The sequence below is a fragment of the Toxorhynchites rutilus genome, chromosome 3 (genome assembly GCF_029784135.1).
Source record: "Toxorhynchites rutilus septentrionalis strain SRP chromosome 3, ASM2978413v1, whole genome shotgun sequence".
Lineage (NCBI taxonomy): Eukaryota > Metazoa > Arthropoda > Insecta > Diptera > Culicidae > Toxorhynchites > Toxorhynchites rutilus.
The window spans coordinates 317,299,788-317,314,800 of record NC_073746.1 but is presented as its reverse complement, the minus strand read 5'-3'; the positions used below and the strand labels follow the sequence as shown (position 1 = coordinate 317,314,800).

The following is a 15,013-nucleotide window of genomic DNA, read 5'->3' as shown; positions in this document are numbered from 1 at the left end:
TCAAATTTCAATCTTGCCGCCCCTTGCGAGTACTCCGTATTTATCAATAAGAGACCATATTTTTTCATATTGTTGAACTGTTTCGCTAAAATGTGTATTTTGAGAGTAACGCATATGAACTGAGAGTGATGGATTTATTTACATTGGCAGAAGAGGATCATACATTCCGCCAGGGCGAAGATACCACCAAAGTATGTTAGAATCTTGTAATTTGAAAAGTGCGCGACATAGTTTTTTTAGGTACGGATTTTGTTGTTGTATCTGTCTTCTGAGAACTCCAAAGGTGATGAACCAAAGGAAAATGAACAACAAATCACCTGGTGAAGCTTGGTCACGTAGAACACTACAATATATCGGTTCCATACTTTTGCGTCTTGTGTCTGGTGAGATTGGAAAGGAATTCCGTTTTATGTGCTTCTACAGAGCTTCGATAGATTCTAACAAGAACTGCTTATAACTAAACGAAACTAAAGTCGGCGATCCAGAATAAAATAACTGAATTAGCCAATAAAATAGACGTCATATTCCGTCAGGACAATGTCAATCTTCCTTCTCTTTGACAACCTGGCCGAAAATGTTAGGTTTGCCTGAGAAGTGCTATTTCACCCGCCATCATCACCATATATTGCACTTTCCGGTTATTAATTTTTCAGGCCACTTTTCTTGAGCGCAATAATTTCGACTCATTGGGTAGCATGGAAAAGAACCTTGTCCAGTTTTTTACGAGAAACTAAACAAGTGTTGGGAGGTTGGGCTTTGAAATTGCGGAAGGATCGATTCAGCAATCCCTTACACTGTGTAAACTAGGCATGAGAATTAACCAATCAATATTTAAAAAAAACTTCGCAAAGAAACTCGATGTTTGGAAGCCACATGAATTATAGTAAATTTTCGCTACATTTTGTAAATTTTTGACTGAATTTTCATCAGAAAATCGATCACGGTGTATAGAAATGGGTAAAATACGATATTGTTCGCAAAGATCATGGGATAAGCAAAACAAACCACTGCAAATAACAACAAAGCCAGGATTACACAAAAAGGGACGCGGTGTGTATGGTGGAACTGGAAGCGAATCTCCGATTATGAGGAGTTACATGGCCAAAAGGTCAATTCAGTGTTGTACGGTTCACAACTGGATAGATTTCACGAGGCGATTATGGAAGAAACCACCAGAATCGATCAACAGAAAAGTGTCACATAAATCTTTGATGACGCACCAACAAATTAGGGCGATTAGTTGGGAAGTTTTGATGCATCCATGGTTTATCCCAGACCTTGCAAACATATTTGCGATCTATTAAGAAATGATCGAGTTATAAGCGTCTGAAATTTTTAGACGTAGTCCTACATCAAAAAACATTCAGAAATTAAACAGAAAAACGCGAATACTTTTTAAATGACCCAATACATTCGAATAATTGTGTGTCTGTAAGAATGATACTTTGGATTTTTTTCCCTTAAAGTCGGCACGAATTCGGGAACAACCTATTATTTTCCAAGTCTTACGAGGTTGAACAGAAAAATCATTGGTAGATGAAGCCAGCGATCACGACACAGGTTTATTGTTCATTTGAGCCGCCATTTGTGTGTTAAACAAACTAACACTACATAATTTAACACGAGTTTCTTATACTTGATATATACTTGAACTTGAACAGCATGATGATACCGATATCGATTTTTTAGTAAAAGGTAAATTCAACGGGGTCGATTAGAAGATCAATCAATGAACAGTTCTGCGATTGCACTCATGAACTTGCGCTTAACAAGAAAACGAAAATGTTTGAAGGTATTGACAACAAAAAATAAATTATGGGCGGGACGAAGTTTGCCGGGTCAGCTAGTATAATAGAAAAATTAATGCCTATTATCGGTAAATGGAGAATAATTCGTTTTACGCATCAACTCACATTATGAGCTAACGCCCGAATTCAGGCAAAAAGATTGCTCGTTTCGTCGGGGTGGAAGCGAGTGGATAGTGCAATCGAATCAAAACATACCCAAATTGTTAACTTGTTTCACTTTATTCAGTGTTCATGTTTCAAGGATAAATATCCTGTAATGATATACAACACAACATATGCCGCAATAACCATTTTGAGTAATATGCGTTTGAAAATTCTTAATAAATCGTTACATTTTTCGTGAAGTGACCCCCCCATATAGAAATCAAAGACATAGTCCTATGTCAAAAAGTCCAAGTTGCCTAATATGGAACTGTTTTGTTTACAGCAGAAAACGAGATGGATGGTAATTCTAACTCAAAGAAACTGAAAAATTATGCTGAAAGTGACATGGAAAATGCATTAAAAATGTGTGAGAAGAATAATGATGGTTTTACAATAGCTGCTAGAACTTTCAACGTGCCTAAAACCACCCTGTATAGATTACATGTGCAGGGTTTGACCACCAATACCAAGCTTGGACCAGAAATGGAAAGCCTTTTTTCTGAGTATTTCAATGTAAAAAAACACGTTCTATATTTGACGACCATTTTTTTGAAATGTTGAAAGTGAGGTTTTTCCAAAAATAAAAATTTCGAGAAAACTATTAAAGATAGGCGGTCGTGGTTTTAGGAGGTCAAACTGAGGACTTTTATCTACAGATCAAGGGTTCGGACGGGTTGCTAACTTGATTACGGGCTGAGTAAAACTCAAAATGAAGATCGAGTTCCAAATTTGGGTCCGCTCCCCTACAGTTTTTTTTTACGAATTTTTGGATACCGATTCTGTACGGTACAGATGACCGATATTTGGACTAAAGTAGAGATAGGTACAGCTTCTTTGAGTGTTTGATTTACAACACGTGAAGTTGATCAAGTAGATGAAAAAAGAGATTTCAATTATTCTAGCCTCAAGACTGCTGCAATGTTGAATCCCAGAATTTTTTCCAATCAAAGCATTAACGTAGTATTATAAACATTTATAGGTTCCTACGATAAGGATTTTAAGGAGCTGGAAAACTAATAGGGGAAGAGCGTAAAGAAGGCCACCTTAAGTCAAAGTTTTTCGTGAATTTCACAAATCGATAGTCTAAGTTCCTTTTCATAACAACAATTGTTATTGAGACAGAAATTTAGCAAAATTAAAGTGTCCGGCATCTTTGAAAAAATAAGAAAGAGTCGGAGAAGACGGGTACTTGAAGGAAAGGGTGGGCACCTGGGGTGGTAATATTTCGAAATTTAAGTTGATGTACTTAATAAGTCTTCAAATTGGCCTTAAATTGGAACAAAAAGGCTTGACTAAAATGACCTAGAAGGGCCTAGTATTTTTCTCATTATTCTCATGTCGAAGCTTCCGGGACATTAGGAATACGTTGTAAACACCGTTGAGCCGGGTTTTTTACTCATATTAGTTGGTTTATTGAATTAGTTCTTCAGTCCGTTTCTTTTCGCCAGTTCGAAAACCAATTTTTTTTATTTCCGTCATGCACTTCCCATAGAATCTCCTTTCTGGGTCGAAGACATGTCGAAGGGTTTTCCACCGTCGCTATATGACGGCCCAGAAGATTTGATGTAGTGGTGAATCACACCGACGTAAATGGGTTCGTTGGCTACCTGTTGAATGGTTTTCCAGTAACTTGAATGCTGTCGTCACAAAACGAAGAATTTTCAAATTTTTGATTTTCTTCTGGTTCCTTCACGAGAAAGACGTCTGAGTTCTGTTGTTTTCCAAGCGAATATATATGGCCTACTTGCAGTTACAAAATTGAAAATGAAAATTCATGACATACTTCAGCACTAGCTCTTGTTACTGCTGCTGCTTAAAATTGTCGGAAGTAGTCCTAGTTGTGGTGAAAATTTTTAATTTTTGAGGTAGGGTAAATGATCTTGGTTTGTCCAGTCGAAAATATGATCATGGTTTGCCCACTTTTTTGAATGCTCTAATTCAGCGCTCCTGTGTCAAATAAGGCCTGCGAATGTTTCGAAACATATAAATGAAATTGCCTTTTACATGATTTATAGTAGTTTGATAGTATATTTTTACGAAATCACATGTTTTAAAGGATTATAATTTGTGCTCCCGTGGCCGAGTGATTAGCGTCAAACCTAACATGCCGGGGGTTCGGGTTCGATTCCCGTTCTGGTCGGGGAAATTTTTCTTCAAAGAAATTTCCTCTGACTTGCACTGTGGTCACGCGTATTCTAGAGCTTGCCACTCAGAATGCATTCAAGGCGTGTTATTTGGCATAGAAATCTCAACTAAGTACTAATGAAAATGACGCAAGTAATGCTACGTTGAGACGGCGGAGTTCCTCTAGGAACGTTAGTGCCATATAAGAAGAAGAAGAAGAAGAAAGGATTATAAAATACACCTTCTATTTGTGTCAATGCGCCCCTCATTCGAGCTAACTTTTAATCGATCACCAGATGATTATTTGGCACGTATTCAGACCTTTTCTGGATTACAACACTTATAAATATTGTAAACATCATGCTTGCTCACCATTTGTATCGGATTTACATAGCTAAACCATTAAATTAACGCATTTTGATGAACTCAATTCTGATCATGAGTTGTCCAATTCAATAATGTTGTTTTATCCACATGATTTCTATGGCAACCGCTTGGCGCGCTGCAGTTTGTTTATGTTTGTTTCTGGTGTGCTTCGCGCATAGCAGAAGTATGGTTTTTCTGTGTTGATTGTGTTGAGGTGAACACTTCTAAAATGCCCAAGAAAAGGCAATATTCTGAAGAAAGCCTAAATTATGAATGAATCAATATGATGACAGTAAACTCAAGCAATGATAATTGCAACATCTAATTGTGAATTCGAATGTTTTCATTCAAAAATGGAGATTTCTAAAACCGGACAAACCATGATCTTTTTTTTGGGCAAACCATGATCAGAAGTGGTCAAACCATGATCATAATTCTTCTTTAAGGAAAATCGTTAAAAAACATAAAAAATTGAATAATTTCAACACCTTATGGTAGTATTAGCAACTAGAGAATTGGGGCTTTTCAACAAACCCAAACTCTCATCGATTATGTGTGATTTTCATGAAGAAAAATCGATTTGCATTTACTAGTTGCGTAAAAACACCCCAAATTGGACAAACCAAGATCATTTACCCTACCGTAAGAATGTTGGAATTCAACGCAGCTTAGGAAGATAAGAAAATTGTTTTCAAACCCTAATGTTCGCCTCTCCCTTTGGTGGAGTGTCCGTTTTAGTCGACTTGATTAGTATGTTTTAACATCAATATTTCATGAGTAAAAATTAGAAAACTTACCACTGATTCGATAAAATGAAAGGAAAGTGATGTAAAGCACTCACGTAACCAAAAACACAAAAAAAAGTGTTCACAACAAGAACTTTATTTTCTGCAGACGAAAATTCATGTCGAATTGTTCTTTGCAGATCACTTTCATGGTTTCATCTACGATTTTGACAGAAGACCAACTGTACACAATAAATGTCGAAAGTATTGATACACTGTATTGCAGGTTTGTAGATCATTTGAATTTAAAATAAAAATGTAATTCATCTATCATGCCCTGTCCATCTTTTCTGACTTTCCACTACCATGCCCTTGGAAGTAAAATTGTTCAGTAAAGAAATCACAATCAGAAAACAAGCTTTGAGCGTTTTGAGTTCTGAGCACTCGGCGTTCGAATGCTTCGAGCGTCGTGCCCATAGAGAACAACCGGTAGTGTCGAGATTGTAGTGAAAAGTCGGCTGTGACCCTTTTGATAGCTTGAATCTGAATAGACAATTTATTTTAATATTTGTTTTTATAATTTAGGATAATTTTGTTACCTGCTTCAAAAAAATTGGTTCGCCCACTTTTCTTTTAATTTCACTATTTCTAACTTTTGTTTAACACGTCTTTATACACTCGTCTTCTAATCCGAAATGAGATTGTCGTTGGCAAGCGGAAATGATTTTGACATTTCGCTTGAAATCGCCCGCCTTGCTTGCAACCGTTCAGCTCATTGACAGCCGATTCGCCCCTTCAGTAATGCCGGTGGATAGGGTTGCCAGCTCGGCGAATTCTGCGTTGACAGTCTCCCCCGGGTGTAGTCCGGAGTCCTCCGGAACTCCACATCTATTTACCACGTCGAGCAACGCCAACCGAGTCACCGGTCGCACTGAAGATTTTCCTCCGATTTGCACCACTGCTCTACGGCACCGGCCATCCGGATTAGGAATCATACGGATGATTCGTCCTCTCTCCCATCCACTTCGCTTTGTAGGTTCCGCTACCACTACCACGTCACCCGGTTCCAACGCTCGGACTTCGTCGAACCATTTGGCTTGTCGGCGAATCACGGGCAGGTACTCGACTAGCCAGCGCTGCCAAAATGTCTCCAACTGACGTTGTATCAGTTCCCAGGATTTTCCCAGAATTTGTCGGCGTACTAGGTCGTTCAACTGACCCAGAGCCACATCTTCGCCTCGTCGCTTTACCCCGTTTGAACTCAACAACAAAAAGTGGTTTGGTGTGAGTGCCTCTGCCATCTCAGACTCGAGTGGTAGATACGTCAGAGGCCTTGAGTTTACTATATTTTCAGCCTCCACGACCAGTGTCTGCAGCCCCTCGTCATCTAGCTTCCCTTCTATGTGCGCTTCAGCCATAGCCGCCTTTACTGATTGCACCAAGCGTTCCCAAGCTCCTCCCATGTGTGGAGCTCCCGGTGGTATAAAGCTCCATTTCGTGTTGGCACTGGTGAATGTCGAGGACAGTCCCTGGTTTATCTGGTGCTGCAGTACTCGTTCGGCTCCTTTGAAATTCGTTCCATTGTCGCTGAAGAATTCTACCGGCGATCCCCGTCGTCCCACGAATCGACGAACGCAGGAGATACATGACTCTGTTGATAGAGTGTAAGCGACTTCCAAGTGGACAGCGCGCACTGTCAGACAGGTGAAGAGTGCTATCCATCGTTTAACTATAGACCTTCCCAGCTTCACCAGCAGCGGCCCGAAATAGTCCAGCCCCGTATAGGTGAATGGTCGTTCGTGATGGGCCAGACGCGCAACCGGAAGCGGCGCCATTGGTGGAATCATTGGTCGAGTCCGACGAATTTTGCAGAGCGCGCAATCGCGTTTTGCTTTCTTCACTACTAAACGAAGTCGTGGAATCGTGTAAAGCTGACGTAACTCATTCACTACAGTTTCTGCGTTCCCGTGTCTGTAGCGGCGATGATATCTGTTTACCAGGAGTTCAGTGACGTGATGCTTCCTCGGAAGGATCAGCGGATGTCGCACTTCATGTGGTACACTTTCAGCTGCCTCAATTCTGCCACGCTCGCGTAGCAGGCCACGATCGTCCAGGAACGGCATAAGGTTGTATATGGAACTGTTCTTCCCGATGACCTCCTGTCCCGATTTATTCAGAGCTTTATTCGACAATGCAGCAACTTCATCTGTGTAAGCTTCACGTTGAGTTAATTTGATGATGATTTCTTCGGCAGCATGCAGTTCCGCCTGTTGTAGTGATCCGGAGTATTTCGGCTGCTTCTTGGACGCGTTATTCAGGAATCGCAAGACATATGCTGTGGCATGTTGCAGTCTCTCCCAGGTAGAGAACCGGTGGAAATCTATGGTTGTCTCTATCGTACAGTGATGAAGAATCGACGCTCGCATTTCTTCTGCAGTAGCCACCACTGGCTCTTTAACACGGGGCCACTCTTCTTCCGCTAGCCACAGAAAATTGGGTCCTCGGAACCATTTGCTGTCTTGATTGAAGTACGGACCACTTCCCCATTTCGTCGCTTCGTCCGCAGGATTGGATTTCGATGGTACCCACTTCCATTGAGTCGCTGTTGTCTGTTCCAGAATTTCGCCTACTCGGAAGGAAACGAATTGTCGATAATTCCGAGGATCTGATTTGATCCAGGCCAGTGCGGTTCTGGAGTCTGTCCAATACGTGACCTTGGTTACGGGAACGTCGAGATGGCCTACAACAAATTTCGCCCATCGTGTGCCTAGAACACATGCCTGTAATTCCAGTCTGGGAATAGACCAGGGTTTCAGAGGCGCTACCTTCGATTTGGCGGCGATCAGACAGCACTGCGGATTCTCCTCTTCGTTGAACGTGCGCAAATAAACCGCACAGGAATAGGCCACTTCGCTAGCGTCCACAAACACGTGAACTTCGGAATTCTGATATGTTATTCGTGTAGCACCACTGAAGTAGCATCTTGGGATGCGGATATCGGAAATATATTCGATCATTTTTATCCACCTCTGCCATTTCACGTAAACTGCGTCGCTGACCTTCTCATCCCAGTCCGTACCTTCTCGCCACAGGTCCTGGATCAGAACTTTGCCGTGAATGATAAACGGCGAAAGTAGTCCCAAAGGATCGAATAAGGTCATTACGCATCGTAACACCTGCCTTTTCGTTGGACGTGTATCTGTACGGATCGGTATTTGCATCTCGTCGTTCATCTGAGTGGAGAAACTCAATTCGTCGGTTGTAGGACTCCAAAGCATACCGAGGACCCTTTCCGTATTTCCTCCTTCCACCAGATTCAGCTGCTTGACTGCTTCTTGCTGGATTTCGCCTAATTTCTGTAGAAGTATGCTGCTGTTCGATCTCCAGTTGTGTAGGTTGAAGCCTGCTTTACCGTGAATGTATCGCACGTCGCTTGCTACTTTCGCTGCCTCCTCCACTGAGCTGAAACTCGCCAGATAATCATCCACATAGTGGTCATGAACTATCGCCTTCGCTGCTTCCGGATGTAATTCCGCATATTGCTCTGCGTTACGGTTTTTAATAAACTGCGCCGAAGCAGGCGAGCAGGTGCTTCCAAATGTCGCGACGTCCATCATGTATACAGTGGGCTTCTCCGATGGATTGTTACGCCATAAAAATAGTTGAGAAATTTTATCTTCATCGCGGATTCTAAGCTGGTGAAACATTTCCTTAACGTCTGAGCTGACCGCTATGCAATACAAACGGAAACGGAAGAGAACTCCAGGTAACGAGGAGAGTTGATCCGGACCTTTGAGTAGCGCGCCGTTCAGAGACACACCGTTTACTTTCGCAGCCGCGTCCCAGACCATACGGATTTTCCCCGGTTTCTTGGGGTTAACCACCGCTCCTACCGGGAGATACCATATCCTCCTTGGATTGGCGGCTTCAAGTTCCTCAGGTATGGCCTTGTGAGCATATCCCTTGGCTTCATATTCGCGCATTTGCCGGTGAAGGTTCTCCTTCAACTCCGGATCGCGACTCATCCGACGCTCGAGGCACTCCAAACGTCGAAGAGCCATCGGGTAGCTATCTGGAAATTCCACATGATCTTCTTTCCAGACCAATCCCGTTTCGAAGCGGTTACCACATCGTTTTGTCGTTGTTTCAATGATGGTTAATGCCCGCTGATCTTCCTTTGAAAGTGACGGCTCAGGCGGAATAACTCCTGCACTTTCAATTTCGAAAAATTCTTTCACAGTTGCCTGAAGATCCTCATCGCAGGAACATTTGCAAACGTGGAAACTGTATGATTCGCGCTTGCCGTTTCCTCGCGGCCCGTAGACGCACCAGCCTAGTCTGGTTTTAACCGCTACTGGGGCCGCACCATCACCTTCTCGTATCTTCAAAGGAAGTGCCAGCCTCAGGTTGTCGATACCGATGAGAATCTTTGGTTTCACGTTCTGATAGCTGCTAACCGGGATGCCCTTAAGATGTGGGTACAACCGCACTGCTTCTTTCATCTGGAAACTCTGACGAGGAAGACCAAGGTTACTGACGGTCCTTGCGTTCATAAGCTTGTGTAGTTTGGTTTGCCCGATTCCAGCGATCTCGATTGTAATTTGCCTAGAATCATTTTCTATTCGGGAAGTGTCCCCAGTCCATCGAAGACAAAGTGGATGTGGAGTGCCATTTACTCCTAACGTCGTAGCCAGATCATTCTCCACCAACGTTAGATCAGAACCCTCGTCCAAGAATGCGAACGTGTTGAGTGACCCATCTTTCCCATACACCGTTACAGGAATGATCCGGAACAGTGTAGAAGCATTCGAGTGGTGGTGTGTATGATTTTCGGCCACCTGAACCTTCGGTGCTATCAACTTCGGAGGTCCACTAGGCGAATGTAGGAGCGGATGATGGCGAAACTGACAGCCTTCGATGTCGCAGGTCTTCCGTCCCCGACACGCACGTCGGCCATGGTTGAACAGGCAGTTCTGGCACAGTTGCAATGCACGGACTCTTCTCCAACGATCGTCGACAGTCAGCTGCTTGAACGCGCCACATTCGCGCACCCGGTGTCCATCTTGGTTACAGTGCAAGCAGTCGGAACGTTTAGCTGACTCTATTGGTTTCTTCGGAGAATCGCTGGAATTGGTTGGTTTATCGGTTGCATGGGTGTTCACAAATCCTTTGTTCTTCAGGCGGTCGCGAGCGCTGTTCTTCTTAACCTCGGGCTCGAAGCTAACCACACTGGTCGCGTCTTGTACCACTGACGCCATATAATCACCGAAAGTTTTCAAGTCTACGTGTTGGAATCCTCGTTTATATCCCGCCCACATCATTCGTTGATCAGCGGGAAGCTTTGCTACAAGCTCCTGCAGAAGCGATGGATTTGAAAGATGAGCGCGTTCATTCGCCGCTTCGATGTGGTCGCATAAAGCCTGCACGGCCATCCCGAAGTCGATCAACCCTTCCAATCTGTCTGACCTTGGTGCTGGGATTTCTCTCACCTTACGCAACAATGCGTTGATGAGCAATTCTGGACGTCCAAACCGCATCCGGAGTGTCTCGATCACCTGGGGAACCGCTGCTGGCAACACCAACCGGCTGCGCACCGTTTCAAGCGCTGGTCCGGTCAAGCACCGTTGCAGACGAAGCATGTTTTCACCATCCGAAAAACCACAGGCTTCCGTTGTATAACGATAATTGGAAATAAAAATCGGCCAGTCGGCGGGATCACCGGAGAATCGAGGAAGTTCCTTTGCCAGGGACTGTCTTGCTGCTAGCTGTTGTTGTGAGGGAGCACTAACTGATCGTGAGGGAGGCATCACTTGATTTATTTGAAAATTATCTGACTGACGAGGGTACTGAGACAAATCAACCGTACGCGGGGGAGTTTCACGCGTTGGTTCACCGGTCGAGCGGTGTTCGGTTTGATATATTTTTCGATTAATCATTATTGATTCATTTGGACGCGCGAGTGATTCTCGCGACTGATTAAAAGATATTGTTGGAGGCATATACAATTCTCCCGGGCGCGCGTCAATTCGCGACTGCTCACGGGTATCTTTATTTATAATGGTCGTGGAGCTATTATGTGATGGAAATTTACTCAAATGGCTCAAGGCTTGACGCTTACCTGGGGGTTCCATATGTTCGGGGCGCATTTCGATCGATGCGGCTTTCCGACTTACCACGGGCGGATTATTCTGGCTTACCACATCCCTCAATGGCCAAAGAGGGTCAGTACTTTCCTCCAGTCCAATTGCTGAATGTCCTCTTGGCTGATCACCTTCCAGCACAGGTGGTAACTTACGACTCGCCTTCGGGATCGCACCGATCTGCTTTTCCAAAAGCGGCTTGCTCGCCGCCAGCGTTGACAGTTGACCCGCTGCCGGTTGGTTTATGTTCGACGATCGGTTTCTGCTTCCATCGTTTCCGGATTGGAATCCCTCCAGAAGTTCTCGGCACCTCTCTAATTGGACACGTAGTGCGTCCAGTTCTTCCGGGGTCGGATTTGCTCGCCTTTCACACCGTTCGACGCGATTCCGTAGTTCCGATAAAGCAGCATGTGGGTCCTGTACCTCCTGCCGAGGGTTTAGAGCGAGTTCGTCCAGCACATCAGATGGAATTGAAACCATAGGCGGTTCGTTTAGTCGTGCTACACCCAACAATGGCGTTGAGCGACGCACGGACGATGATATGGGAGCTTCGGGGTTAGGTGTAGTTGGAGGTCGTTTACGCTCACCCGAAAACGTTTCGGAATTCACTTCCCGTGAAGAAACGCAATTATCGCAGCCTCCTGAGGCCTCTCCGCTGACTGCCTCTCCACCTAGCACGTTGTCAATGAGCTGCTGCTGCTCCTCAAGATGGCGACGCTGCAGCGCTAAGTCCGCACGAGCTCGCTCCGCTTGTTGCTTCTCCACCAACTGGCCCAAACTCACCGAAAATGCCGATGTTGCACTGCAGCGACTGGATTCGCTTCGATTGGAGGCAACATCATCTTGCTGCTGATGTCCAGCACAAAGGGCACACACCCACGAACGATCCGCAACGCTGTCGTGCACTCCCGCACACGTGTAATGCTGCCAACCATCACAATTGTCACACTGGACCATATTTTCCGCGCTGTCCGGCCGTCGGCATTCGGTACAGCTCGATTGCTGGTTCCCGGATTCCGTGGTGGGCTCCACAATGCTCACACCATCCATCACGACCGAATGTTGAGAGTTCTCATCCATAACCTCAATTTTTTTGAAGATTGTCGAGATTGTAGTGAAAAGTCGGCTGTGACCCTTTTGATAGCTTGAATCTGAATAGACAATTTATTTTAATATTTGTTTTTATAATTTAGGATAATTTTGTTACCTGCTTCAAAAAAATTGGTTCGCCCACTTTTCTTTTAATTTCACTATTTCTAACTTTTGTTTAACACGTCTTTATACACTCGTCTTCTAATCCGAAATGAGATTGTCGTTGGCAAGCGGAAATGATTTTGACATTTCGCTTGAAATCGCCCGCCTTGCTTGCAACCGTTCAGCTCATTGACAGCCGATTCGCCCCTTCAGTAATGCCGGTGGATAGGGTTGCCAGCTCGGCGAATTCTGCGTTGACAGGTAGAATTAGGGTTTTGTACGTGGTACACTTCGTACGGGGTCGGAGTTTAAGGACGCTGCCACCTCAAACTCGTTGCCATCGATCACAACACTACTACCAAAGAGGATTCTGTTGCGATCAGTCTCTCCTGCTAGCATGTATTTAGTCTTAGACGCATTGATTCCAAGCCTAATCAGCCCTGCTTCGTGTTTCAGTCAGGTATACAAGACGGCTATCGTAACATGTGTTCTTCCGATTATGTCCACGTCGTCGGCGAAGCAGATAAACTGACTAGACTTATTGAAAATCGTACCCCGCATGCTGAAGCCCACTCTCCGCATAACACCATCCAGCGCCGCGTTGAAGAGCAGACTGCAGAGCCTATCGCCTTTTCGACGTCACCTGTGAGTCCTTAGCCATTCCGAAAGATCGCCTGAGATCCGTACACTGCACCGCACACCGTTCATCGTTGCCTGAATCAGTCCTTCGGGGAAAGCCGTTTTCGTCCAAGATCCTCCATAGCTGTCGTCGGTCGATCGTATCATATGCGGCTATCGGCGAAGATGTGGTACTTTTGGAGAATCTGCTGCAGTGTAATCTGGACCGTCATCGAGTAACCGGACATGAATCCGGCCTGATAAATCCCCACAAATCTACTCACTATTGGCGATAGACGGCGAGACAGAATTTTGTAGGCACCATTTAGGATTGGGATGGCATGGTAGTTCTCACAATCCAGCTCGTCACCTTTTTTTTATAGATGCGGTAGATTATCCTGACTATCAACCGATGCATACACTCTACAAGTTTTCCTGGACCTCCTTTGTAGAGCTCCGTTACGAGGTCATCCTTACCAGATGGTTTGTGGTTCTCTAGCTGTTCAATGGACTCCTGTACTTCACTCATCGTCGAGGGTGGTACGTCGTCGTTGTTCACTACACCGGTGTAGTCCTGCTCAACGCCGTCTTGATCTCCTGTCTGTGCGCTGTTCGGGTGTTTATCGTAGTGCTGCCACTACCTTCCGATCACCTTGCGTTAGTTCGTTCGTCAAGATGCCTCCTTCCTTGTTTCTGCAGGCGTTTAGTTTCTTGAAGAACTTCCGCGATTCTCGAGAACGATAAAGCAGCTCCATCTCCTCACACACTCTCTCTCTCTTTCAGGCGGCACTTTTTTCCCGAAAGAGATGTGTTTGCTGCCTTCGATTCAGTTTGTATCGTTCCACGTTTTGTCGAGTCGCTCGTTGCAGCATGGCTGCGCGTGCTGCATCCTTCTCGTTCAGGAACGCTCGACACTCATCGTCAAACCATTCGTTCCGTTGTCTTCGTTGTTCATACCTGATGGCGGTCTCTGCTGTGTTGCTAATTGTTGCTTCCAAGATGTTCCAGCATTCGTCGAAGGAAGCAGCAGTCCAGTAGTCGTCGTAGGTGGTACCGTGGTGAGCGATGGTGTCTTATATTATTGACGACTGACAGTTTAGAAGGCAGTTTGACCTTCTCCAGGTAGTGGTCTGAATCGATGTTAGTACCACGATAGGTTCTGACCACGATGATATCCGAGAAGTGCCAATTTGTGTTTCCGTTTGCTGAGGTGATCTCCAGGTGTAACGGTATTGGAGGCAGTGCAGGATAAAGGAGGGGAGGCCATGTTCTTGGAAGCAGCGAAGTCGATAAGTCTTAGGCCGTTTTCGTTGGTTCGCGGGTGGGCACTGAACCTACCAATTACCGGTCTGAGCTCTTCTTCCTGGCGAGCCTGAGCGTTCAAATCACCGATGACGATTTTTATGTCATGATTTGGGCAGCGATGGAATTCACACTCTAGCTGCGCGTAGAATTCTTCAAGATGGGGACTGTGGACGTTGATAATGCTGATGTTGAAGAAGTGACCTCGCATCCTCATTTATAATTTATAGCATATCAAACAAATCTTAGTTATTAACGTCATTTTGATTGCATAAAAATGTGACTTGTTTTCTGGGGGCCACCTTACGGAAAGATGTAGTTCTACGTCAAAAGTATCTCAAAATTTGACTTCATGTATGCATCACTTAAAAAGAAGTCATGTCCTGATACAATCATGACAACATGAAATAATCATTGGAAAATAAATGACATGGATTGATTCTTAACCCCCAATAATAAAACTTGTATTTTTCACAATTTTTCTGTAAGTTGAATACCAAACGCTTAAAAATCACCCTTTACCTGAATAAGTCCAAAAACAAATAAATAATGAATCATAATCTTGTCACGTCGAAATTGGTCTAGTAGCGAA

The 15,013-nt window shown here is 44.4% G+C and overlaps 1 protein-coding gene across 1 annotated transcript; it reads right to left on the bottom strand.

Annotated features, from left to right (window-relative positions):
• Positions 1 to 5,934: 5,934 nt before the first annotated feature.
• LOC129774473 (uncharacterized) lies at positions 5,935 to 12,387 on the bottom strand. Its single transcript, XM_055778215.1, has one exon. The coding sequence runs from the start codon at positions 12,385 to 12,387 to the stop codon at positions 5,935 to 5,937; it is 6,453 nt and encodes a 2,150-aa protein (XP_055634190.1).
• Positions 12,388 to 15,013: the final 2,626 nt, after the last annotated feature.